This window comes from Zingiber officinale, chromosome 8A, assembly GCF_018446385.1.
Source record: "Zingiber officinale cultivar Zhangliang chromosome 8A, Zo_v1.1, whole genome shotgun sequence".
Lineage (NCBI taxonomy): Eukaryota > Viridiplantae > Streptophyta > Magnoliopsida > Zingiberales > Zingiberaceae > Zingiber > Zingiber officinale.
In genome coordinates this window covers 49044805-49071863 of record NC_056000.1, presented here as the reverse complement: position 1 = coordinate 49071863, position 27059 = coordinate 49044805, and the positions used below count along the sequence as shown (strand labels likewise).

General features: G+C 39.1%; 2 protein-coding genes across 5 annotated transcripts; one reads left to right on the top strand and one right to left on the bottom strand.

The window, feature by feature from the left end:
• Nucleotides 1–11036: 11036 nt before the first annotated feature.
• On the top strand, nt 11037–15266 carry LOC122008960 (plant UBX domain-containing protein 7-like). Of its 2 annotated transcripts, none has more exons than XM_042564901.1 (10): nt 11037–11262; nt 11495–11601; nt 11677–11793; nt 11946–12117; nt 12992–13069; nt 13146–13214; nt 13350–13493; nt 13905–14007; nt 14506–14645; nt 14844–15266. In XM_042564901.1, exons 1-10 carry the CDS (start codon nt 11161–11163, stop codon nt 15006–15008), a joined length of 1197 nt encoding a protein of 398 aa, XP_042420835.1. In that variant the 5' UTR covers nt 11037–11160; the 3' UTR covers nt 15009–15266. The 2 variants fall into 2 exon arrangements, with proteins under 2 accessions (XP_042420835.1, XP_042420834.1); XM_042564900.1 differs by having other exon boundaries at nt 14506–14765.
• Nucleotides 15267–16573: 1307 nt separating this feature from the next.
• Nucleotides 16574–26248, bottom strand: LOC122008959 (uncharacterized protein At2g02148-like). 3 transcript variants are annotated; one of them, XM_042564897.1, is made up of 9 exons: nt 26092–26248; nt 25700–25952; nt 25503–25629; nt 25073–25411; nt 24821–24983; nt 23284–23407; nt 22986–23051; nt 21866–22123; nt 16574–16787 (listed from the first exon to the last, which is right to left on the bottom strand). In XM_042564897.1, the coding sequence occupies exons 2-9, from the start codon at nt 25865–25867 to the stop codon at nt 16686–16688; spliced, it is 1347 nt and encodes a 448-aa protein (XP_042420831.1). In that variant the 5' UTR covers nt 25868–25952; nt 26092–26248; the 3' UTR covers nt 16574–16685. The 3 variants fall into 3 exon arrangements, with proteins under 3 accessions (XP_042420831.1, XP_042420833.1, XP_042420832.1); XM_042564899.1 differs by having other exon boundaries at nt 25703–25952; XM_042564898.1 differs by having other exon boundaries at nt 25700–25949; nt 26092–26233.
• Nucleotides 26249–27059: the final 811 nt, after the last annotated feature.

The following is a 27059-nucleotide window of genomic DNA, read 5'->3' as shown; positions in this document are numbered from 1 at the left end:
TGGTACATTGCGCCTAGCATCCAGTCACTCCCTTGACCTGCTAGGATTCCCCGCTAAGTGTCAGGTCAATCCCTTTGACCCACTTAGACTTTTCTCTCCGTACCAAGTATCCGGTCAATCCTATGACCTACTTGGACTTCCCATCACCAGATGTCCGATCACCCTTGATCCATCTGGATTTTCCCTTGCCCGGCTTCACTCACCAGGACTTTCACCTAGCTTCACTCACTAGGGTTTTCAATCTGCCTGGCTTCACTCACCAGGACTTTCTAACTGCCTGGCTTCACTCACCAGGACTTTCCCGTCTGCCTGGCTTCACTCACCAGGACTTTTCCACATCCGATCCAGAGAACGAGCTCCCGAGCCCTCTCTGACCACAGTCCGGAGAACGAGCTTCCGAGCCCTCTCCGACTTCCCATGTGCCAAGCTTCCATACTTGGACTTCTCCGTGCCAAGTCTCCATACTTGGACTTTTCCCGTGCCAAGTCTCCATACTTGGACTTTTCCCGTGCCAAGCTCCCTGCTTGGACTTTTCCAAGTCAGGTCAACTCACCTTGGGTCAACCAGGTCAACCTTGACCGCGGGTTGCACCCACAATCTCCCAAGCTTGTATCCTTGTCAAGCATCAAGGTACAAACATTGTCAAACATAACTCGTCAAACATCAAAACACAACTCGAGTCCAGTCAACTCAAGTCTAGTCAACCAGGTTAACCTTGACCTAAGGTTGCACCAACAATCTCCCCCTTTTTGATGTTTGACTAAACCCATTGACAAAACCCATAATCAAACCCATAGTCAAGTTAGGTTAACTCGATAACCTAACTTAGGTTTTCCAATGTTCTTCCCTGAACATTCTCTAGACATTCTCCATTCTCCTTTCTACTCTCCCCCTTTTTGACACACATCAAAAAGAGTGAATCAAGGTCAAGGGTTTCTTCCTAATGAAAGTCCCATACCTTTCATTGAAACTCTTAATTTCTCCCTTGACACTAGAGTCAACAATTAGCTTAGTGATAATCCCATATCACTCATCCTCAAAAATTTCGACGAGTAAAAACTCCCCCTAAAAGTCAACTCCTCCTTGACTAATAGGTAAAACTCTCCCTAAAGGTCAACTCCCCCTTGACCATTGCACCAACAATGTCTTGGAGAGTTTTAAACCTTTAGAAACCTAAACTCAACTCCCAAAAACTTGAAATTTCAGACACCTGCTGAAAATCAGAAATTCGGCACGCACTGATCGGTCCCCAGACCGATCAGGAACCCCTTGGATCGATTCCCAAATCGATCCTCGCTTTCTGGATCGTCACTGATCGGTCACCAGACCGATCAGGACTTCTCTGGATCGGTCCGGTGACCGATCCAGCCTCTGAAATCAGAGATTTCTGATTTTCTCCCCGGGAGAAATTCAGAAACTCACAGAAAATTACAGAAAATTCCAAAAATCGTAAAATTTTGAGGATATATTCCTCATAACATATATTATCAAGGAAAAATAGTTTTCTATGAAAATAACTTCTATTTTCAAATCTTGATACAAAGTTCAAAAACTTTGAAATAGTTCAAGTTTACCTCAACTTTATATCAATTTGCTCAATGATGAATGCTATCACTAGAAAAGCTTCATCAAGGTTTTTCAAATCAATTTTGAAATGATTTTAAACCCTTTAATTTGGGACCACAATCTTTGGGCTATATGTACATGACTTGTACATAAGCTTTCCCTATGATCCCCAATTTTGAATTAGGTTCATCTAGGTACAAGAGCTATGCACCTTGATCCTAACTCATCATCCTAATATCTCACACACATCTAAGGTGTATCAAACACATCCAAGTCAATTTTGATGTGAGATATGGGTTTAGGTTATCTTAGGCTAAGTTTTCATGCATTTTCTAAAACAACAACTTGATCTCCATATCAAATTGTGTTGTTTATCCTTAGATCAATTTCATTGATTATAAATGCAAGAAATGATGACATGGCATAAAATGATATCATAAATGAAAACATGTGTCAATGTCATGATGTCATGACATAAAGTATGAAACTTAAATAAAGCATGACATATAACTAACCTAAGCATTATCATGACATTTCAAATGATCATAAAATAAATATGATTTCATGACATGGCATATGACAAACAATATATGGCAAATAGCACATAAAGGTATAGAAAATACCTAATTCTAGCCTTAGTTGCCATTTTTGATAGTTTTGATCATTTCGTCATAGGTTCTATATTCCTAAGTGTAATAGACCTAAAATCATATACCAAGGATGTTTAGATCACTACGTGCCAATTAAATTGACCTAAGAGAACTCCTCAAATGTGATTGGCACATCCTAATCACCTTAGGAATAATTTTCAATTTCATTTTCAAGGCTTGATTGCATCTTGAAAATTCCTAAAGTGCCACCTTTTGCCATGATTAGGTTAACTACCTATTCAAGTAAGGTTGGCACACCCTAACTCATCTAGCATGATGAAATCACGCTCCTAGGAACCCAATACCTATTGGAGCTCATTGGGTTCACTAAGTATTCACTAGGGATGACTTCCCTAGCAACCCTTCTAATGACCCTCCTAGGCTTTGAAGCCTTGGTCATTTGGGACTCATCAAGATCCACTCTAGGGGTGACTCCCCTTGTGACCTTGGTGATGGTCTTTCTAGCCCTAGGTCTTGTTCCATAATCGAATAGAACATTGTGATAAGTGGGCTTGACCACTTGGGACTTAGGTTTGTGACCCAAACCTTTCTTGTCCTTGGGCTTTGAAATTTGACCCTTAGACCCTAGAGTTGACTTCTCTAAATTCTTTAGGGCCTTTTCTAGAGTGTCAAGTCTTGACCTCAAGACTTGATTTTCTTTCTCTAAAACCTCAAATTTTAATTTATCATTCTTTCTTGAGGTGTTCCTAGGCATATGTCTAGTTGTCTTGGGGTTTCTACCTAGGTTCTCCTTAGCTTTAGATGAGTTAATCCTAGGGTTGACATTTCTAGTATTATCCTTATCTAAGCTAACATGTTTAGCACCTAAGCACACATATGGTTTTCTATTGTTAACATGCTCATCATTATTTGCAATAGCAATAAAACTACTAGCATGTTTCTTATTTGAATTGCAATAATGTGCCTTAAAAGGTACCTTAGGGTTTGCCTTAGCTCCCCCTATCGATGTGCATCCCTTGTCCTTGTGAGGTTGCCTCCCCCTTGGACATTGACTCCGATAATGTCCCCTTCGCTTGCATTGGAAGCATACCACGTGCCCCTTGCCTTTGCGTGTCGGGACTCCGGCTCCCTTGACCTTTGGTGCCGGTGGAGTCTTCCTAACCCTCCTTGGACACTTACTCTTGTAGTGCCCAAATTCCCTACACTCAAAGCATATTATATATAACTTATTTGAAATTACGATGCTTGAGTTACCTAGGGTTGAGGATGGATGAAGGCTCTCTTCCTCATCCCTTCCGGAGGTAGATGCTTCTTCTTGCTCCGATCTTGAAGAAGAGACCTCCTCCTCTTCTTCCTTAGACGTTGAGTGACTCTCAACTTCTAATTCGCTCCCTCCATGATGTGAGCTACTTGGCTCACTTGACTCCTCTTCATGGCTTGAAGTGGAGTTCCCCTCATGAAACTTGGCCAAGTTATTCCACAACTCCTTGGCGTTGTTGTAACCACCTATTCTACACAAAATGTCATTAGGTAAAGAAAATTCAATGATTTTCGTTACCTCATCATTGATGGTTGATTGGTGCATTTGCTCCTTGGTCCACTTCTTCTTCTCTAGGGTTTCTCCTTTCTTGTCCATCGGAGACTTGAAACCTAATTGAACACAACTCCAATTTTCAAGGTTAGTCATAAGAAAATACCTCATTCTTACCTTCCAATACGCAAAGTCGCAGCACTCGTAGAATGGTGGAAACGTGATGTCTTCTCCGAGTCGATCCATTCTCTAGCTTGTGCTCCCCCGGGTGTTAATCTGACGAAGAGCAACCTTGCTCTGATACCACTTGTTAGGATCCTTCGTACGGAGGCTAGAGAGGGGGGTGTGAATAGCCGACCCCAAATCCTTCGTTTCTTTCTACAATTAGGGTTAGCGCAGCGGAAATAAAACGAATAGAAACGAAAGCGGAGAATAGCAAACCTCAAACTCGTCGATGTAACGAGGTTCGGAGATAAACTCCTACTCCTCGGCGTGTCCGTAAGGTGGACGAAGCCTATCAATCCGTCGGTGGATGAGTCCCCGGAGAACCGGCTAATAGATGCTCCTTGTGGGTGAAGAAACCTCGCCACAATACTTGTAACAACAAGAAAGGAGTACAAGGAAAGCAAGAAGCAAATACAAACAACAATATGAATGCAACACTCGCTTGCCTTCTCTGTCGACCGGAGGCGATGAAGCAGCAACTTCACAACCCAACTGCAGCAGCTGATCGACGACTGGAAGCTCACGCGAAGCTTCGGAAGCGAGCTCAACAAAGCTCAGAACCTCAGAGCACAGGAGCAAAAGCTTCAATCCAAGGAAGAAGAAGAAGAAGAAGAAGAAGAGGACAATGTAGAAGCTCTCAGCATCTTTTTATACATGCGGAAAAAGAAGCACAGAAGAAATCTAGCCGTTGCGTCGCAACGGCTAGTGCCCTGATCGGTCCACAGACCGATCAGGGAACTTCCTGATCGGTCTGGGGACCGATCAGGCTTTGTGCTGATCGGTCCCCAGACCGATCAGCCCCTCTTGCGCCTCGCTCCTGTTCGGCTTCTGATCGACTCTTGATCGGTCACCAGACCGATCAGTTATCACACAGTATGCTACTGATGTGTTACTGATCGGTCACCAGACCGATCAGAATATTCGCGGTATCACTGGATCGATCACCAGATCGATCCAGCTCATGGTTTTCGCCCAAACCAAGTCCAAACCAACATCCGGTCAATCTTGACCTGTTGGTACATTGCGCCTAGCATCCAGTCACTCCCTTGACCTGCTAGAACTCCCCGCTAAGTGTCAGGTCAATCCCTTTGACCCACTTAGACTTTTCTCTCCGTACCAAGTATCCGGTCAATCCTATGACCTACTTGGACTTCCCATCACCAGATGTCCGATCACCCTTGATCCATCTGGATTTTCCCTTGCCCGGCTTCACTCACCAGGACTTTCACCTAGCTTCACTCACTAGGGTTTTCAATCTGCCTGGCTTCACTCACCAGGACTTTCTAACTGCCTGACTTCACTCACCAGGACTTTCACGTCTGCCTGGCTTCACTCACCAGGACTTTTCCACATCCGGTCCAGAGAACGAGCTCCCGAGCCCTCTCTGACCACAGTCCGGAGAACGAGCTTCCGAGCCCTCTCCGACTTCCCATATGCCAAGCTTCCATACTTGGACTTCTCCGTGCCAAGTCTCCATACTTGGACTTTTCCCGTGCCAAGTCTCCATACTTGGACTTTTCCCGTGCCAAGCTCCCTGCTTGGACTTTTCCGAGTCAGGTCAACTCACCTTGGGTCAACCAGGTCAACCTTGACTGCGGGTTGCACCCACAATCTCCCAAGCTTGTATCCTTGTCAAGCATCAAGGTACAAACATTGTCAAACATAACTCGTCAAACATCAAAACACAACTCGAGTCCAGTCAACTCAAGTCTAGTCAACCAGGTCAACCTTGACCTAAGGTTGCACCAACAATTGGATTGTTGGAGTTGCAAGGTTGCAAACATAGTCCCACATTGAAAACACATGGAAAAGATCATGGGTTTATAAGAGAAAGATATCTCCATTGGCATGAGGCCTTTTGGGTAGAGCCCAAGAGCAAAACCATGAGGGCTTAAGCCCAAAGTGGACAATATCATGCAATTGTGGAGATATCTAAATTCTTTTCGATCCTACAATTGGTATCAGAGCCCGAACTGCCAGAAGGTTTAACCGCCGACTGTGCACAAGAGCTATGGTCTGATTGAACCATGTGAGTACAATATTAACCTCGAACAAAGAAAGTGGGGGCTCTTATGTTCGGATCAAGAGGACCAGACACCAGGCAGGAAGTCCTAGTAGGTCGGGTGGACCGAGGGGCAGGAAGTCCTAGTTGCGGCTAGGCAAGGAAGTCCTAGTAGGTCGGGTAGACCGAGGGGCAGGAAGTCCTAGTAGGTCAGGTAGACCGAGGGGCAGGAAGACCTGGTGGGTCGAGGATCGGACGTGGGAAGCCCATGGTCCTTTGTTTGAGGGGGGGGATTGTTGGGGTTGCAAGGTTGCAAACATGGTCCCACATTGAAAACACATGGAAAAGATCATGGGTTTATAAGAGAAAGATATCTCCATTGGCATGAGGCCTTTTGGGGAGAGCCCAAGAGCAAAACCATGAGGGCTTAAACCCAAAGTGGACAATATCATGCAATTGTGGAGATATCTAAATTCTTTTCGATCATCTAAATTCATTTTGGGGCTATGCCTTAGAAACAGCAGCATACACACTTAACCGAGTTCCTACCAAGACAGTAGATAAGACTCCTTATGAGTTATGGTTTGGAAAGAAACCAAATTTATCTTATCTAAAGATATGAGGTTGTGATGCTTATGTGAAGAATGAAAATTCTAATAAGCTTGTAGCAAGATTTATAAAATGTATGTTTGTAGGTTATCCGAAAGCTACAATGGGATATTATTTTTATCTCCCAAGTGAGCACAAAGTTATTGTTGCTCGGTATGTTACTTTCTTGGAAAAAGAATTTATTTCTAAAGAAAATAGTGAGAGTAAAGTAAGTCTTGAAGAAATTATAGACTCTACAAACAGATTGGAAGATGAACAGTTGGACAATAAGACAGTGCCACAAGCACAAGTGTCTCCTTCATCCGGGACTGCTCAAGAAACGCGAGATCAACGTAAGTCTACAAGAATACACCGAGAGCCAAACAGATATGGTTGGCTGGTAACCCAAGATGAGGAAGTGCTACTCATCGAAGATGATGAACCGTCAACTTACGAGGAAGCAGTTGCTTCAAATGATTCTGAGAAATGGTTGGAAGCCATGAAATCTGAAATGGACTCCATGTACACCAACCAAGTTTGGGAGTTGGTTGATGTGTCAGTTGGGGTAAAACCCATAGGGTGCAAATGGATTTTCAAGAAAAAGATTGACATGGATGGGAACATAAGTACCTATAAAGCTAGGCTTGTGGCAAAGGATTTCAATCAACGTCATAGAATTGACTATGATAAAACATTTTCGCCCGTTGCAATGCTTAAGTCCATTAGAATTTTGCTAGCTATAGCAGCTTACAAGGACTACGAGATTTGACAAATAGATGTTAAAACTGCTTTCCTAAATGGAAGGTTACAGGAGGAAATATATATGGTACAACCTCCCGGTTTTATAAAATCCAAAAACGCCAATAAAGTATGTAAGCTCAAGAAATTCATTTATGGACTAAAGCAAGCATCTTGGAGTTGGAATCTGCGATTTGATGGAGCCATTAAAGATTTTTCTTTTGTCAAGAATCCAGAAGAACCTTGCGTTTACAAGAAGGTTAGTGGGAGCAAGATTACGTTCCTAGTGTTGTATGTTGATGACATACTTCTTATAGGCAATGACATTCCTAGCCTAGAATCTACCAAGACTTGGTTGAGAGAGTGTTTCTCAATGAAAGATCTTGGAGATACAACCTATGTCTTAGGTATTAGAATATACCGAGATAGACAAAGCAGGTTACTAGGGTTGAGTCAAGGTGTATACATTGATAAAATGCTGAATAGATTTGGTATGCAAGACTCCAAAAGAGGATATTTACCAGTGTCACATGGTGTGCATCTTTCCAAAGCTATATGTCCAGGAACACATGAGGAAAGAAGTAGAATGGACAAGATACCTTATGCTTCGGCTATAGGGTCCATAATGTATGCTATGATATGCACTCGACCAGATGTCTCGTATGCATTAAGCATGACGAGTCGATATCAGTCAGATCTTGGAGAGGGTCATTGGACTACGGTAAAGACTATCCTCAAGTATCTTAGAAGATCAAAGAACATGTTCTTAATTTTTGGAGGAGATGAGGAATTAGTCGTCAGAGGATATACTGACGTAAGTTTTCAAACAGATCGGGATGATCTGAAGTCGCAACAAGGATATGTGTTTTGTCTGAATGGTGCAGCTATTTGCTGGAGGAGTTCCAAGCAGGAGACAGTTGCAGATTCAACAGCTGAGTCTGAGTATATAACAGCTTCAGAGGCAGCAAAGGAAGCTGTGTGGATCAAGAACTTCATAGCAGAGCTTGAAGTGGTTCCTAGCATTGTTGATTCAGTTGTGTTATACTATGACAATAATGCGGCCATAGCACATGCAAAGGAGCCAAGGTCTCACCAACGATCCAAGCATGTACTAAGGAAGTATCACCTCCTTAGGGAGATTGTTCATAGGGGTGATGTGTTGATTAGCAGAGTAGATACCAGCGAGAATATCGCAGACCCACTCACAAAGGTCTTACCTCTACAGAAACATGAGACCCATGTGAGGAGCCTAGGACTGAGAGTCCGTAGTGTTTGGCAATAGTGCAAGTGGGAGATTGTTAGTGTGTGCACTTATGTGCCAAGACACTCCTTATGTATTTTGTGGATAATTATTTAATAAAGGCAAGAATTTATCATTAATTATTTACTTTTCTGTACGTATATGATTAATGATAAAGTCCCACAGATTAATGGGTATATTAATCTGAAAACAGTCCTTGATCGGATAGATATCTAGAGGGGATATGGATATCTAGATCAACGCTGAGTATGACTAGGTCGAGATAGACCGGAGGAATGAATATCCAAGTTGTACTTGGGGGTGACTTGAGTTTAGAGGTACACTGGACACAACCCGCTTAAGAGAAGACCACATATTAAGCATCATTGGTTATTCCTCTTATGAACGAGTGTAACTAATCTTTTGACTTGAGACCTTCATTTATTCTATGCGTGGAGTTATGTGTTTTGACGCCGTTAAAAGCAGTCTTTAATCGGATTGTGATTAATACGGTAGTTGGGTGTATGACAAAACGTAGAGAGAATAGTGTTGAGTCAATAGAGGATTCATCGCTCTCTTGCATTATGAGTTAACATCCTGGCCGTTTGATAGAGATATTAGTGACTCAAAATCCATGGCCATGGGAGAAATGATTTATCATTCAAGAGGAGTCTATTATATCTTGGAAATCAAGTAAAACAATTAATTTGGTAATGATGCATAATGTATCGAATTAATTGGGATGTAGGCTTTAGATGAAGAGATTGAATTACACAGTAATCGGTTCATAGTGATTTACAGTTCATGACTGATATTAATTTTATCGCGTTGGATGGCTAAAAACTGTTGCTAGACGGTTACCTTAGTCTGTGTATGGATTTTATACTGCCTTCGTGTATAAAACCTAGAGGGTCGCACGCATAACATGTAGACATGAACAATGGTATCGGAAGCTAGTCGAGATAAAGATCAAATATGGATTTATTTGATACAAAGAAGAGAGAATTCGAATAGCCATAATCATGATGATTAATGGAGAATTCGAAGAGTCATCATAATGATTATTAATGAAGAATTTCAAGAGTTATCATAATGAAGGTCATAAATGAAGAATTTATGGAACCTATAACTCTTCATCTTCCTTATTAATGAAGATCATAAATGATGAATTAATTGAAAGCTTAACTCTTCGTATTCCTTGGAAGCTATAAATAGCCATCCTCGGAAAGAATCAAAGTAAGGATTTCATTCTCTCCGTTTCTCCTTCGTCAACTTCGTCTTCCACCGGAAGAGATCGGTAGTGCTTCCAAGACTTTGTCGATCTAAGTGGCTAGCACCTAACGGATCGTGTCAAGTTCGTGATCTAGTGCGCGTGGATACCGCTAGAGGAGTCACACGTGGGGCTCTTATCTGTCTTATTTGTCCGTGATATTATTCACACCTATCGAGGTCTCGAGGTATGTTTTATATAATTTTGTGCAAAACTATATGTACCACGAAAGATCCATGATTTATTATATGTCTTCCGCTGCGCTCCGATCCCAACACAGGGCTCCTCCACTCTGTTGTCCTCAGTTGCTCTTTCCTGCGGTGACTGTATAGCAACATGTCCTCCCTCGTTCAGACAAACTATCTGATCTCCTTTAGCGTTCTGCTCCGTACTGAGCGCCGACTGTCTTACGTATTTTCCCGAGCTGAATGGGTGATTCGCTTGGGCATGTCTCTCGCCGGTCAGACCCTGCCTGACTCGACCAATCATTGCAATTATCTTCTGGTTGACCTTTTGACATCCTAACGTTGACCACCTTGACTTTGACCTCCACCTTGACAGTTGACTTCGTAACAAGTGGACCTGCCTCTATCGTCACATCAACTAGGGGCAGATCCAGCGGGGTGCGGGGGCATCGACGGTCGCCCCCCCTTTTGCCGGTGGTGGAACCCCTAGTATTATAGGATTCCACTAGTAGAGATGAAAGATATCACTCCTTGTTCATCATGATTATCTCTTCATACTTGAATTTTTTGATCCACCACTGACATCAATAAGCAAGAATTAAACAGAACCTAACTAAATGAAACTAAAGAAAACTACATGATCACCGAATCAAGGAAATTACATAAAATTCATTCATTGTCTTAATCAATAGCTTTGCTGTAAGTACAAAAAGAAAAACGGGTAACAAGACAATACTAAAATAAATAAGCCTAGACAGAAATTCATCGGATCCTCATTATCTAGGGTGTTCGCCCCATCATTTACTATCTACTATCGCACCGTAGCTCCGAAGGCTATAAATCAAAAAAAAAAAAAAATTGAACGTTTACTAATCAAATGAACATAAATGAATTTTTATCAAACCTAACATCAAAGTTGTTCAAGAATAATATACTTTTTGGAGAAAAAAAAAAGTTTAGTGTTCAAGCCCATTTATCGCTGCTGCAACTCTCCGTCAGTTAGGCCTATCGGACTTTACGTTAATGGGCCCATCCATTTCTGTATATCATGTACGAACGCTGGCCTGTAAACGCAAGGGTGGCGCACTCGCTCCTTGGCTGCATCAGATCACAGCGAGGGTTTCGTCTCCGGTCTCCACTTCCAATTACGCTCTCGACTTCGCCGATCGCATACCACATCGAGGCTTCTTGATCGGGCCGGTCAATGGAGACCCTCCCGTCGGCGGCTGAGCGACAGCAGCTCGTCTCCTCCTTCCTCGAGATCGCCGTCGGCCAGACCGCCGATACCGCTACGCAATTTCTTGAGGTTTTCTCTTGTGTTCGCTCGCTCTTGATCCATCCATGTATGCCAGGTGTTTTAGGGCGATGATTCCTCAAAATTGAGTTTTTAATATCCTTTTCCTCTTGTTTTGATTGCATTCAACTCTAATTCGTCGACGATTGCTCCTGGATCTGGGCTAAGCCGAGATTCAAGTGTGGTTTAGGTTTTTGGGTGGTACTGCAAATAGTATGTTCTTAGTTGCGGATGTGTTCCTCAGGCTACAGGTTGGAAGCTTGACGACGCTGTACAACTCTTCTATGTCGGCAATGAAGGTGGTGGGGTGGAGTCATCTTTCCCACCTCGACAGAATAATGGAACTACGAGGTGGTCATGGGCCTAACCTGTCAAACTTTGAGCGCGTTTTTGTTGGGTCTATTTTGAATTTTTTTGTGTTTTCAGTGAGCAGCAAAACGTTCTTGCTAGTGCTAGTTCAGTGAAAGGTGCTCTTGAAGATGAAGTGCGGGCACCATTACCTGTCAAAAGAGATACCCTTTATGGAGATCCTGCTTTTTTCAGGTTTCATTCTTTTTATGTCACTACACTTTGCAACAATTCTATTAGCTTAATTTGCAATATTCTATATAATGTTGTATGCTAATGCATTTTCAAAGTTCAATTTTTGATGGTTCTTTTAGTGGATAACTTTTTTTTATTGTCCAACACCATAGGTTGCAACCAAGTTCAGTTGTTGCCTTCCGCAATTTTGATGAGGAATCAAAACGTTCTGCTGTTTGGGAATCAAGCGAAAGCAGTGCATCAACAGAAACTGGCACCCGTGACAATCTTGCTTCATTATATAGTCCACCTTTTGCCTTGATGTTCCAGGGCCCCTTTGACCAGGTGCTAAGATTATACAGATATCTCTTGTTGAAGTTGCACAGTTATTCTTTGCTGATGTGTTATAGAACAAATTTGTAAACATGGGTTTGATACCTCCTTTTTTATATTCTTCTAAATCCTTACCTAGAGTTCAATGGCCTCAGGAGATCCACACTGTCCCCAAACAGTTAGGACTCATATCCTTTTTTACATTTTCCATTTGCTCATGGGCCACTTCATGACATTTCCCACTTGGAATTTCCTGTTGTAGAGCAAACTGTGCTAACTTATAAATAGAGCAATAGCTAATTCTACAATGCAACCTATAAGCTGGACCTTGTTTGGATATTGTCATTGTTCCATATGAATCTGAAGACTTGTTTTTCCTACTATGGTTGTAGTTTTTAATCCTATTATCCATTAATACTCAATCAGATTAGCATTTGATAGCCTATCAATTAGTTTCAATTATGATCAGATTACATTTGTGACCACAATTTCAATTTTGTAGAACCTTTCCGAGTAATATAATAGCACAAATGCTCAGAGGATTCTGTGGCAGCTGTCAAAATAATGAAGAAATCATGCAGACAGTAATTCACTTAGCAAACATATGGAAGTGGAAAATATTGGAAGTATTGTTGCAAAACTGAATTTATAATAACTAAAATTTCATTAACAAATGAGCTGAAATTTGTGCTCTGTGACATGAGTGGTTTAACTGTTTCCAAATTCATATGAGCAGTTTATTAAGTCATCTGAAGTTATATTAATGCCATGTCAGTTATAGCAAGCATTGAGATTATTCCACTATCTTATATTGAAAATATTAATTTTGGAAATTTGGGGAGTTTGCTTGTGCATTATCACTAACTCTGCTCAATTACTTGTGTAGGCAAAGGTTGAGGCATCCCTTCATCGCAAGTGGCTGCTAGTCAATTTGCAGTCTAATGAAGAATTTAGCTCACACATGGTAGTTGGGCATGAAATAGTTTTCTTTTATTCCACTTGTTCAAAATGGTAACTTTGGAAAGCTCTTGTTGTTAAAGCTCAATCGTGATACATGGGCAAATGAAGCCGTTGCAGAAACTATTCGTTCTAATTTCATTTTCTGGCAGGTTAGTCTACTATATCTTTGTTAGTTTATACGCATTAATTGTTCTCACATTTCTTTAAGATTTTGAACACTTTTTATGTTTATTTTCTCATGGCAGTTTATTTTTTTTTATGTCACACTGCTATGGCAATTTTAGGTATACCATGATACTAGTGAGGGGAAGAAGGTTTGCACTTACTACAGTTTGTTCACTCTTCCTGCTGTACTAATCATTGATCCCATCACTGGACAAAAGATGCGTGCATGGACTGGTATGGTTCATCCAGAGAGGTTGCTGGAGGTAATAGCAATATCAACCTTGACTAACATGGCTATGTTCTCTTTCGGTTTGATGGTACATGCATCCCATTCTTGAAAGAATTATTTACTCACAGTTACCTCCTTTGAGCATAGCATTGCCCTTCTATCCTTTTCCTAGTTTGCTGTGTAGAGTCAGCAGACCCATCACAGATAACAGTCCTTCAGTTTTAACCTTGTCAGTGTGGAGAATCTGGGGGAAACAATCTGTTTAGCTTGATTAGGATAAATCAATATTCCTTTACGGTAGACACTGATTAATGATGATGTTCGTGTTAGTGGATGTTGAATTTATTTCTAGTCGGAAACCTAGCCTATTTAGAAAGTACCCTCTGTTCAATGAATCTTTCTAAAATAAGTGATGGTGCGATTAGTTTGCCTTTTCTCAATACAGGATTTACTTCCGTTCCTCGACAAAGGTCCAAATGAACAACATGCTTTTCTTCCTCAAAAACGGCCAAGAGTCGCACATGATTCTGCTATTGCTGATATAGCAGGTGAGTCAGAAGATGGTTAGTGAGGGATGCAACTAAAACTCTCATTTATGTTATGCATCTAAATCATTACATGTTCTGTGAAGGGATACAAATTTAAGTTATTGCAAGTTGTTGACATGGGAACTAATTAGTGATGCATACTAAACCACTGTCACAAGAACCTTGTCATCACGGGTTCGAGTTGCGGAAATAGCCTCTTGCAATGCAAGATAAGGCTGCGTACAATAAACCCAATGTTGTCCGACCCTTTCTAAGACTGTGTTCGTGCACTGGGCTATCCTTTTAATGCATACTGAACCAATTGTTTTACTTGCATCAAGAGCAAAGGAAGACAAAAACTTGTGCTAAAATGCTGAGCTCCAATGCCAGCAGAACTTAGTAAAACATTGTAAGGAACTGTATAAACTCAATGAACATTGTAGAAGATATGTACAAGTCAAATATGAAAATTGTAATGGAGGTCTATTATAATTGTCTAATGGTATGGTTCTATTTTAGACAAAGAGTCTGTGGAGGATGATGTCGAGGTGATGCAAGCCATAGCAGCCTCCTTGGAGGACACTAAAGGTCCTACGCATCCTGCGACATGTGAGGGATCTGGATCCGAGATACCTCTTGAAACCAGTTCAAATGAAAAGGTAACTTATCTTCCTCTTCCCGAAGAACCACAAGGCAGCAAAGGACTATGTAGGGTTGGGATTCGCCTCCCTGATGGGCGCAGAATCCAGAGAAAGTTTCTCCTTACTGATTCAATAAAGGTTTACCTTATGCAGTGCAATTTAATATTCTCAGCTAATTTTAGCTGGCACAAGCTCATGCCTGTGATTTCAATGCAGTTGTTATGGTCTTTCTGCTCTTTAAAATTGGAGGATGAACAACAACGGCCCTTCCATTTCACTCAAGCCATCCCCGGTGCATCAAAAAGTCTTGAATATGAGAGCGACTTGACTTTTGAAGCCGCCAGTTTGTCAAACTCGATGATCAGCTTGGTTTGGGACTGAAATTTCAGGAAGACCCCAAGTCCAGTTGTTTTGTTGGCTGGGGCACCGTATTTGGGCAACTATTTTGTAGCCTAAGGTGATGTCTGCACAGGCAAAGTTATGCATTACTAATTTATCAGTTAGTATGACAATTCTATATTGGCGTCTAGTTCATGTGGATGCTGTACAGTCGTGTAACCTTAAAACCACTGATATCTCCTAGTAACGACATTGTTATTGATTCTGGTAACATTTCCTGTTGCCCCTTCTAGATTTCCAGTGCGAGATTTGTTGGGTTGGAAAGAGATTCAGATCTTTCATTTATGGATGTGAGGTCTGTACATTTGAGATTTTCTACTGACGGCTCTATTTAGCCGTCTGAAGTATTCAGGATTCACTTGTTTTACTGATTGCTTTAGATAATTTTCTGCTAGCCTTCATTGTCGTATTTCTATATTATACTCACCCAATGGGATAAGATTTAGCAGTAGTAGTTGTACACTCCCACAAATATGATATAATCTTTTGCACTTCCGCCAAGTTGGTCGATGATAGAAATATCATCCTATTTGGCCCCTTCGAATCGTCTGACATGCATCTTGTTCTTCAGTCAGATTGCTCGATGATAAAAAATGTCATCCTGTTTGGCCAATCATCTGTGGGGGTTGCCCTCCTGGCGGCTCCTGCTGCTCTATAATTTGTGTTGCGGCTTGTTCGTCCGTTAGATTGGTCGATGATAAAAAAATATCCTGTTTGACCAAATCATCTGTCGGGCACTGGAGGGATGCCCCCTGCTGCTCTAAAATTGTTTGCTGTTAGTTTGTTCTTCCACCAAGTTGGTCGATACAAAAAAATGTTATCATTCTATTTGGTCCCTTCGAACCCTCCGTCTGACATTGGAGGGTTATCCGGTAGTTCGGTGCACGAAGTTTTCATCGGAGGGCTGCCCTCTGCTGCTCTATAATTTGTGTGCTGGTAGCTTGTTCCACCAAGCTGGTCGATACAAAAAATTGTTATACTACATGTTCCCTTCGAACCATCTGCCTATCAACCCCTGCTGCTCTATAATTTGTACCCCTGCTGCTCTATAATTTGTGTGCTGTTAGCTTGTTCCGCCAAGCTGGTCGATACAAAAAATTGTTATCCTATTTGCTTCCTTCGAACCATCTGCCTAGCATCGGAGGATTGTCCGGCGTACGAAATTTCCATCAAGGCAGGATTCCAATCAGTCTACCAATCATTGTCATTTATAATCACTTTGGTTGTAATTCGAAACTCCTATTAAATTCTGTTATACAGATTGGAGTAATTCGATAAAGGTGTTAAACGGTTGCGGTATTAATCAAACTAGGCCCAACTCAGATTGATAAGAATAATAAAATCAATATTTTCATTAAATATTATTAAAAATGATAACAAAGAACATTGGTGTTGTGTGTATTTATATCCTGATATGAAAGCTAAATGACAGTGGAGAAACAGATTCAAAACTCTTGCAATTTTCTTTCTATCAATAATATCATCGTGATAATATTATGCATTAGAACATATTGACAAATTACGTGATAACATTAACTACAACCATATAGAAATATAAGCACTTCTTAATATGTCACTGAGAAAGGCGTCTCATAGGCTGTTTGTGCATTAAAATGCCATTAAAAACGATACAGGAGAAGAAACTATGGTGTTGATACATTACACCCCTAATCTCTTCGTGCCACATTCTGAGCAGAATTTTGATGTCTCTCTAAAGTAGGGGGTGCCACATTCATCGCAGAACTTTGCCGGGCTTGTCGGCTGCAACCCGAAAAGAAATTAAATTCAAAAGCCAGAATAAACTAAAAAAAAAAAAAACAGGCAAAAAGTCGAGCACAATTTTTTTGATTAGAAAGAATTAGGAAGAGAGAGAAAGGGTTTCCATTAGTGTAGGGAGAAGCACTATAAACTCATTCATTAAGAAGAGAGAGAGAGAGAGAGAGAGAGAGAGAGAGAGAGAGAGAGAGAGAGAGAGAGGACACAACTCGGCTGAGAATTACCAATTCAAGGCAACACCTTGAGCAAAAGTTTGAAATATGAAATAACAATAATGAAATGGAGTATGTTGTTGGTTTAGAGCATGAGAAGATACCAGCACTTTGTGAACAAAGGGACATGTTGTTGGTTAATTACACAAAATAGTACAAAATGATATAATTAATTTCACAAAGATATGAAACTATTTGGTACCATGCCAGTCTGCTTCAAGTTATTTTTTTTACACGACGTTTCCTTAATTTTGTTTCCTTCTCGCCCCGTCATTTCAGTGAGTTGCTAAAAATAACACCACCTTATGACAGTCACCCTGTAACATGGTTCAGAGTTTGTTCCACCATGTGACATCTCTCTTCCTAAACTTATTCATCCAACAGAGCAGATGAGGTAAACACCTGGTGCAAGGTGCGTGACTTGGTTCACAAAGAATTGATGAGGTAAATACCTTAATGACCAAGTGGTGTTCTCTCTTTACAATCATGAAAGAATTGATGATTCTCACAACCATCTTGTACATCTTTACACATCCCTGTCTCTCATACAACACAACTAAGCTCAGCACATCAACCCGGCTGGGTTCATAAGCATTCTTGATTTTTAACGCCTAAAGCAAAACTATGCCCATAGATGATCTCCCCATTGCATTGGTTGTTGCCTATATTTTGTTTGTTGTGACCCTATAGAAATAGGATACACAAACAGATTTTCAGTTAGCCTGATGTCATTAAGGAGAGACCAACTGTTGCTGACATCTTTAAATTGCATTCAACCCACCCAAGTCATTGTTGCCCATGCAAACCTAGCACACAACTCCTTGACGAGGCCTACCTCCATGTGGTAATCTTCCATGGCACTACCTTCTCCACTAGATCACACATTCAGTTTGTCACCAATGAAATCACTCTTGTACATACTGCATTGTGTTGAATTTACCAAGCTTCATTCATCCAACTCCAAGGGCAAAATAACAACCTATTGAACCACTTCGAAAGATGTGGATATGACTCAAGATGAAAGGGGTATTGCATGCTCTCCATAGGGCATGTCAAGATAGTAGTTCGTCCAAGCATTATTGCCCATACAAAAGTAGCATGAAATGCTTTGACAAGGCCTCCAAAAGTGGCTACCTTCTCCACTAGATCACACGAGCAATTTGGTCATGGCTGACTGCAGTTTATTTCAATCACCAAGCTTCCTTCATCCAACTCTTTAAACATATCAACCTACTAAACCTCTTTGAAAGATGTTGATACGACTCAAGATGGAGACATTGCATGCTCCAAACCTAGAAAAATAGGCATTGTAGGGAGACGTTGAAGTAGTAGCCCATCAAAGGACAGAAAAGAGAAATAGAGACATTGAGGGAGTAGCCCATCAAAAGAGGGGAAGAAGAAATAGAGACATTGAGGTAGTAGCCCATCAAAGGAGGAAAAGGAGGGAAAGAGGTTAAATTTTGCAAAGTAGAAGAAAAAAAATGACCAAAAAGTGTTAACTGGGTCACAATTAGCTTTTCATCTGTCCAAATACATTCAACAAGAACAAAAAACTTGATACATTTTTAGGAGCTTGAATACTATATTTGAAAGTTTTGTACCATAAATGCGGGGTGGTTTATGTATAAGTTTTGGTAATCAACCTTTCTCTGTTTGGGAGAAGGGAGCACATTTAATGGAGTAACTGATTTAATACAAAAATGTGAGCATGATTACAATATTTGAAAGGTTATTGTGCAATATATGCGGGTGTGATTAGAGAATGATTTTGCTAAGTAACCTTTTCCCCTATGGGAGAATTTTAGCAAACTTTTTTTCCTTTCCGGGAGACGAGAGCATTTTGAAAATAATGAAACTTCCGAGGATATGTAGAAAATGGTCAAAATGGTCGACTCTGGGATGCAAGATGAAATTCTCTCATTTGATCAAGTCTCAGTAATGAACTTGAATCTGCACATGCATATGCATCTTATTGTAGTTTAGAGTTTGCATTAGTCATAAAAAAAACGTAGTGCATGCCCAAAATTTCTGGAAACGTCAACTTTCCTAATTGAAATAATTCAACACATCAACGGTGAAGCATAGAAGAAAACATAACAGTTGGGAAAGTGAAATAACCTTTGCATTTTAGCATGCTGTGTCAGAATTGGCTCTACAAGACTGATATATTTTAATTTCTAAATGTTACTGCAGATTTCATGTTGGTCAAGAACTTGAACTAACGCCTACCCCACAAGGTAACATAACAATAGCACAGAGTGCATCAAGGAACGTGCCTACCCCACAAGGTAACATAACAATAGCACAGAGTGCATGAAGGCATTCGTTCGCCTCAAATATTTTGGATTATGACAAATATACAATAACAACAGCCCAACTTTATCCCACTAGATGGGTTTGGGTCTATATCCCCTACTATATTATCATTTATATTTAAATAAATTTTATCTTATTTTATTGTTGCTAATAAATCTCTTTTGGTCTTCCTTGTTTGATATGGACATTTGTCATAGTTTCACCTCGCATAACTAGAGTTGTCTAAGTATATGCCCGTACCATCTTAAACGTATCTTCTAGAATTTGCCCTCCATAAGTGCAATCCGACTTTCTCTTTAATATTTTCATTTCTTATCCTGTTTATTCTTGTATGTCCGCATGTCTACCTTAATATCCTAATCTATGCAACTTTCATTTTCTGCTACTGTAGTCGCGTCATAACTTTATACAGCCTAGCAGATCTTACCGTTTTGTAAAATTTCCATTAAGTTTTAGAGGTACTTTATGATTACAAAGAACACCTAATATTCTCCTCTATTTCAACCATCCCGCTGGTATTCTATGTAAGACATCTCTCAGTCCCTCCATCCTTTTGCAAAAAAAAAGGTGATAAATACTTAAAACTCTTAGTTACAAACAACTTGTTATATCTTATCTTAACAATTATCTCATTATGTCTAATATTGCTAAAGTTGAATTCTATATATTCTGTCTTTACTTTACAAAGCCTAAAGCCGATCCCAACTAGTGGGATAAGGCTTGGTTGTTGCTGTAGTACTCTACTAAGTCTAAAACCTTTCACTTCTAGTGTTTCCCACTCAGATTCGAGTTTAGCGTTTATTCCTTCATGTGTCTCATCTATCAAAATGATCTTATCTACAAACAACATGCATCTATCTTTATAGGAAACGCTTTGATTAATCCATCTGAAGTTTTCACTCTTATCATTACATCCTGGTATATATTCTTATTAGTTCAGTATACAACTAACACCTCTCTTTTCTAGCGTTCTCCATATAACTTTCCTTAGGACTCTATTATAAACTTTTTCTAGGCCGACGAATACCATATACAATCTTGCTTTTATTCTAGATACTTTTCAATTAGTTGTCCGAGAAGATATATGACTTCTATTGTCGTCCTTCTAAGTATAAATCCAAATTGATTTTCAATCATTGTGATCTCCTTCCTTAGTCATTTTTCTATTACTCTTTCCCGAAGTTTCATGATATGACTTATGAATTTAATACCCCTATAGTTTGCACAATTTTGTACGTCTCCTTGATATAAGGGAATTAGAGTGTTTATCTTCTATTGATTGGACTTTTTTTTTTAGTTTTTAAATATCAGGTTAAATAACTTTGTGAGTTATTCAATACCTTATTACCTCTATCAGAATATCAATCAAACTAATTTCCATTTTGCATCCCATTTAAAACTTGCTATACTTCTGAATTTTGAATTCTACAATAAAGGGCAGCCCGGTGCACGAAGCTCCCGCTATGCGGGGTCTCGGGGAAGGATTTATTGTACGCAGCCTTACCCTGCTTTTTGCAAGAGGTTGTTTCCAGGATTCGAACCCGTGACCTTTTGGTCACATGGCAACAACTTTACCATTGCGCCAAGGCTCCCCTTCTAAATCTATTTAAATTATCTAAGTTAAGTTAGTCATCTAAACCTTCATTAAAAAATTAATGAAAATATCGCTTAATCGATCTTTTATTTCATCATCATTTACTTAGTACCTTATTGCATTTATCTTTAATACATCTTATTTGAATAAGATCTCTTGTCTTTCTCTCTCGTTTTAACTATTCTGTAAATGTCTCTTTCCTCTTCTTTTATATCCAATTTTTGATATAAACATTCAAAAGCTTCATTCTTAGCTTCATTCACTACTTTCGTGGCTATATATTTTTTTAAGTTTTCCATGTTCTTAAAAGTATATAATTCCTTATATGTTATTCATTTTTTCTTTCACTTTCTCTTTTACCTTCTCATTCCACCACCAAGATTCTTTACTTGGCGGTGCGCGTCCCTTTAACTCACCGAGTCACTTTTGGCTACTATTTTCAACTTTGATAACATCTTATCCCATGTTATATTCAAGTCGTCGTATATTTCTCCTAATACTTATAATCATACCACATCCTTAAATATGTTTTGTTTTCCATCCTTTAACTTCCACTATTTAATTTTAGGAGTCATGCATATTTTCCTTCTATTGATATTATGCTTGAGGCGTATATCCAACACTACTAGCCTATGTTGAGTAGTTAAATTTTCTCTGGGAATAACTTTACAATTTTTTTTTTATCATTTTTCTTAACCATACAAAAGTTAAATTATTTATTATTCTCACTTTTGGATGTGACCAACTATTTTCTCTTTTTTTTTAAAAAAAAAAACATATTAGCTTAGTATAAGGTGATATGCTGTCACAAAATCCAATATAGTTTTTCCGTCTTCATTTCTTGTTCAAAACTCATAACCCCAATGTGCCCTGTCAGGATTATGACAAACATAATGAATAAAAAAGTAACACCAACATAGAATATAATTGAAGTGACATACCAGCACATGCAAGCGTTCTCCAAGATTACCACCGGATAGTGACTGCATGCAAGCTAGCTGAGGAGTCATTGTCTGTGGCTGATGCTGGAGAGTTAGATCATGTACATGCGACGGGTGAGTGCACATATGGGAAAAGTGGGTAGAATGTTGATTTTGTTGAATGCTCTGATGATGAGCCTGGTGTAGAGGGAGAAATGGAGATGATTGTTGTGATTGTTGTAAGTGATGTTTTGATGACGGCTCATGATGATTCTGAGACTACAGTTACAAAATTCATGACGTCATTGCAAGCCATACTAAAAAGTACTAGAAAATAAATCTGACAACATGGATATATAGAACTAATCAATAAAAGTCGAATAAAACAGTAGAAAGAGTAATATAAATAAGTGATGCCAAGGCTTATCTATCATACGATAGGTATAAATGATTTTTCTCATGAAGTTTAGTGATATTAATTCCTTTTACAACTATAAAAAGGGCAGGTATCTACAATAAGTGTACTCTATCTTACCTTTCAAACCTGATACATAATTAATAAAAATAACTATCATCTTCTCCTGCAAGTCGACTTAAAAAAATATATATACCAAAACCAACAGGATATAGTGATCAAATGTCAAATCAGGTAGTGTGTTGACAGCTGTAAGACTTTTGGTAACTTTATAACAATGAAACAAATTTAAGTTATGCATATCAAGAAAGGGGAAACATCGCAAAGCTAAGTTTTATGATTCCTTACCTAGAATGAATTTGTACACAAGACAATTGTAATTTCTCTGAGAGAAAATAACATTATACTGAAGTTAGTGAATGTGACATTAAAACTGAATAGGACCTATAAGCATTTACTATCTGTTATTACTTGCTAAAAGAAGAGTTCAGAAGTGCAGTGCATTAATTAAAACTTAAAAATAAAATTAAATCCTTCCCAGAAAGGACAGAATAAATGGTTCTTATTTAAGCTATTCCTACAAATCAGTTCAAAAGGCAAGGTAGAGTATCGGCAAAATAAAAAGCATATCTGGTTATCTTAACATGTAAAAGAAACTTCAAAAGTTGTGTGCAGTATAAATGTGAGGATAGAAATACTTCTCAAACATAAGTTTTCAAATCTTACCCCGGTCACTGGACGGAATCCAATAGCATTAGGCACCGGAGAAGAGCTCTCTGTGACTGACATCACCTAATCAAGTATGATTAAAATCATCACCAACATCAAAACGTGTTTCTCCCAACTATTTCGGTTTAGCACTATTTCAGTTTAGCTAAATTTACCCTCCATTGATTTCTATGCAAGGTTATACCATTAGAGTTATAAATATAGAGAAACAATAGTGGAAATAGAATGCACACTTATTTAAGCATGTTTACAAAGTTACAATGAGATTATATTATTACATTTGATACGGACTTACACTTAGCCCAGGAATATTGGACATAGGCTGAGGAGCACCTCTCTTGTACTTATGGCGAGGGGAGTAAAATTTATAATCTCTTGCCGAAATAGCCACCTCATGCCGTCCAGTCAAACGCTTAAACCTAGTTCAATTTTGTCATCAAAGAACAAGATAAAATGATATAAACATTAGTTCTATATTCAAAATGGAATCTATCAAGTTAAATACACAAAACCGAAAATCATCTCTCGTCATGAGATTTTGCATTGATGGAAATTGAACCTTCATAGTTGTCCTTTAGAATAGTAGGTTGTAAAATATTGGATGACTCAAACATGACATGAGGCAAATTAGAAACCATAATACAAAAGTGGCAATGCATGATAATCCACAATCCACAAAAACTACAAAGATGGAAATTTTAAGTTGGTTAATCTTTATCATACAGATTAATTTTTAAGGAAACATAATTACTTTATGAGTTGCACACAATTTCTTTAAAACATATTAATTTGAAATTATTTACACCATCTCATATTGACAGAAAATGACATGAGACAATAATTACATTAATTTACAACTTAATAACATGAATTGGAAGCCATACAAAAGTCCAGACACACCAGTCTGGTAGCCATTTGCTATGCCTTGAAACAGAAGTTATCAACAAAATTATTACTCCAAGGCAAAAGCTACATATGATTGTGTGAATCGAACAAAGTTAACTTAATTTTCAAAGTGGACAACTATTCTCTTATGCAAAGCTACATACGAATGTCTAACAGGTTGTACTTTAAACCCCCCATAGATTTACCATGTGAGTGTGGTAATGTGCTCCTTCGAAGCCCTAGTGACCTTGATAAGAATCATAAGATAGCATACATTAAACTGTAGGCCTTGAAATTTCTATTAATCACGTGCAATTTAAAAAACAATAGTAGTGTCAGACACTCGTATCCACACCCATATCAGACGTATATTTGAGACTAAGTAACATACTCCATTTCTGTCTTAGATATGAATAACTCTGGCCATATTGATTTTATTAGCATGTGGTATGTATGCAAAGTACAACTAGTTTCTCAAATTAAACTTCAATTACCCCCAAATAAAATCCTCTTATTGACCTGTCCTTACCATATTTTAATGATCCTTAACATTTGTTTCTCATATACAATTTTATTCATTAATTTTAAGTAATTCATTGTGCTTCTAGCATTAATTATCATGTATAGTTTTCTATTGTTGTTTAAAGTAGTTTTATTGTGATTCTTAGCATTTATTTATATTAGCAGTTTTGCCTTGTCATTTCAGCAATTTAATTGATTCTGAACCATCCATTATGAACTAACTTTCTCATTGTTCCATTTTGGCTACTAATTTACTAACAAAAAAACTCAACCTGCTGAACGGATATGATATTGGATTTGATTTATGCTTGCTAACCAGAGATAGCATAGACATTTCTAAACAAGTAAACCATATACATGTGGTAAAAAAATTCACCAAGTGTAACAAAATCTTCTCGGTTAAACAAAAAAAAGTGCCATCATACCATTCAACATCATCTATGTTTATGCGGCTTGGTTTTTCAATGATTGACAAACCATTTACTACTACAAAGCGGACACGCTTTTCTTCTTGTACCACAAGCTCAGGAAACCGATTTCTTGTTGCAAGTGATGTAGCTAGTTCTCTTCTCCTAAAACTACAAGGACCTAAGAATTGCAAAAATTCCAAGTTAGACAACAGTATTTATGCATACACACACATATCAAAGCTTTTACCAAAAGCAAATGAAGACAACCTTTTGGAGGAAACTTTTTAGCCAATCTTCTATACAATCCACCAGCTGTTTCTAAAGCAATCCCAATATTCTTCTCACGGATACCATCCAAAGAAGCAAGACGAACATTGACATCATTAACTAAGGTCTCATACAAGTTGGCAACATACATCAACGGCAGGTCGAACCTCGGATCACCCTCATATTGAACTTCCCGTTCCTTCCTTTTACCAAGCTTCTCATTCCCCTGATAGCATGAAACATCTGAACTTTCTCCAGATTCAATCACATGCTCATCAATAAAATGATCAACTACAAACTGCAAAAACCTGGATCTTGCAGTTGCAATTGGTGAAATATCTTCACCAAATGCAGAAAATGAACAGTTAACGATCAATAAATTGAGAACCAACCATCAAAATCAGAAATTTCCATCTCAAAAAGCTAATACCTTCTTGGGTAAGTAAGTTATACGACGGACTTGGTGATCTTCCACTGTTCTCAAGTGCAGACCGATCGTCATCCACTCCAACACCGTGAAGTGGAATCGAACTTCTATAAGAGTCATGCACGCAAACCTAGACCAAGTAGTCAAAAGCATTAGGCGGCGAGAATCTTAAGTAACGCTCAATCTCCAGAAGCTTTTACCACGGAATTGGACTCGTCGTCGTTGTCGAGGCTATCCTCATCCACGGGGTCGCGATCCACATCTCTGATGCCATCTATCTCCCCGGGGTTCGAGTCGGCAGTGTTGAGGTCGTGGAGGGAGCCTCCAATAAAAGAATTGGTTGCCTGCCTCAAATTATAGTGCTGCATCCGGAACCCTAGCGCCCACCACTACTCCGTGAACCCAGAGAGGACGTATCGCGACTTCCTCCACCACCGACTTCTCCTCGATCTCCTGCGGACAAACAGTGAGAGAGGTCACGGAGCAAGAACCGTAGCGCCATTTCTTGAAAGTTCTCTGTGCCGAGAGAGAGAGAGAGAGAGAGGAGGAGGAGGAGGAGGAGGAGAGAGGAATAAATACGGGGGACTTGTACCAAAAGTGTCCAGTCGGAGGCAGGTGGCCTGTTTCCGAGCCGCTCCCCTTCGCCGGTGTGCCTCCGCACGGACCGCACCAGCCCAAGTTGCTTCGGAGCCGATAGACCGCTGCCTGCCACTGCCACCAGCGCCACCGCTTCGTTGCTGATAAACGGGGTTAATTTCACTTTACCGATAAAAAAAAAACTTGTTTGCGTTTACACCCTCAGAGTTTAAAAAACTATCGATCTCAATTTTTTATTTTATTTTAAAACTTTGTTTTTTCGAAAATACTTTCGCCAGTGGTTCGAGGTTTAAGGAGTTTAGCCTTAAAATATAGAATCTTCCATTGCCTCATTTAAAAGAGCTATTTATTAATAGGTTTGTAAAGGAATCCATGTTCGTGAGAACTTGATATTGGATTTGACAAAAATTTATAGATAAATATATATAAGTAAATAAATAAACTAGAATAATTTAATAAATTAAATGAATAAATTTGAACCCAATTCTTAAAATAAACAAACAAGTTCACTAATCAATTAAACAAGTTTAAGATATAAAAATTTTAAATAATCAAGCAAACTTAAATTGAAAGTTTGATAGCATCTAAGCGAATCAAATTTAAGCTCATAAAAAAAAAAGAAATCAAGTCAAACTTGGACAATTATTTTAACAACTTAGTTCATTTTTACTAGGACCAATTGAGCTAGAGGGGGGATGAATTACTCATTTCGATTTCTTGGTTGACTTGACTTTTCACAACGAAAATTTGAAGTCAATGCTAACTCCTTGTATTTACTTAATATTCACCTTCTTGAGGTGACTAATCTAAAGATTCATACCATGATTACACTTTTTACTATAAAACTTCTCCTTCTCGGATCAATCCTAAAGGTGGAGAAACCTTATAAGAATTACAACTCTCTCTCAAAAGAAATAGTTCACAATAAGGAAGAAGAAGAAGAGAAAGATTACAAATTTTTAA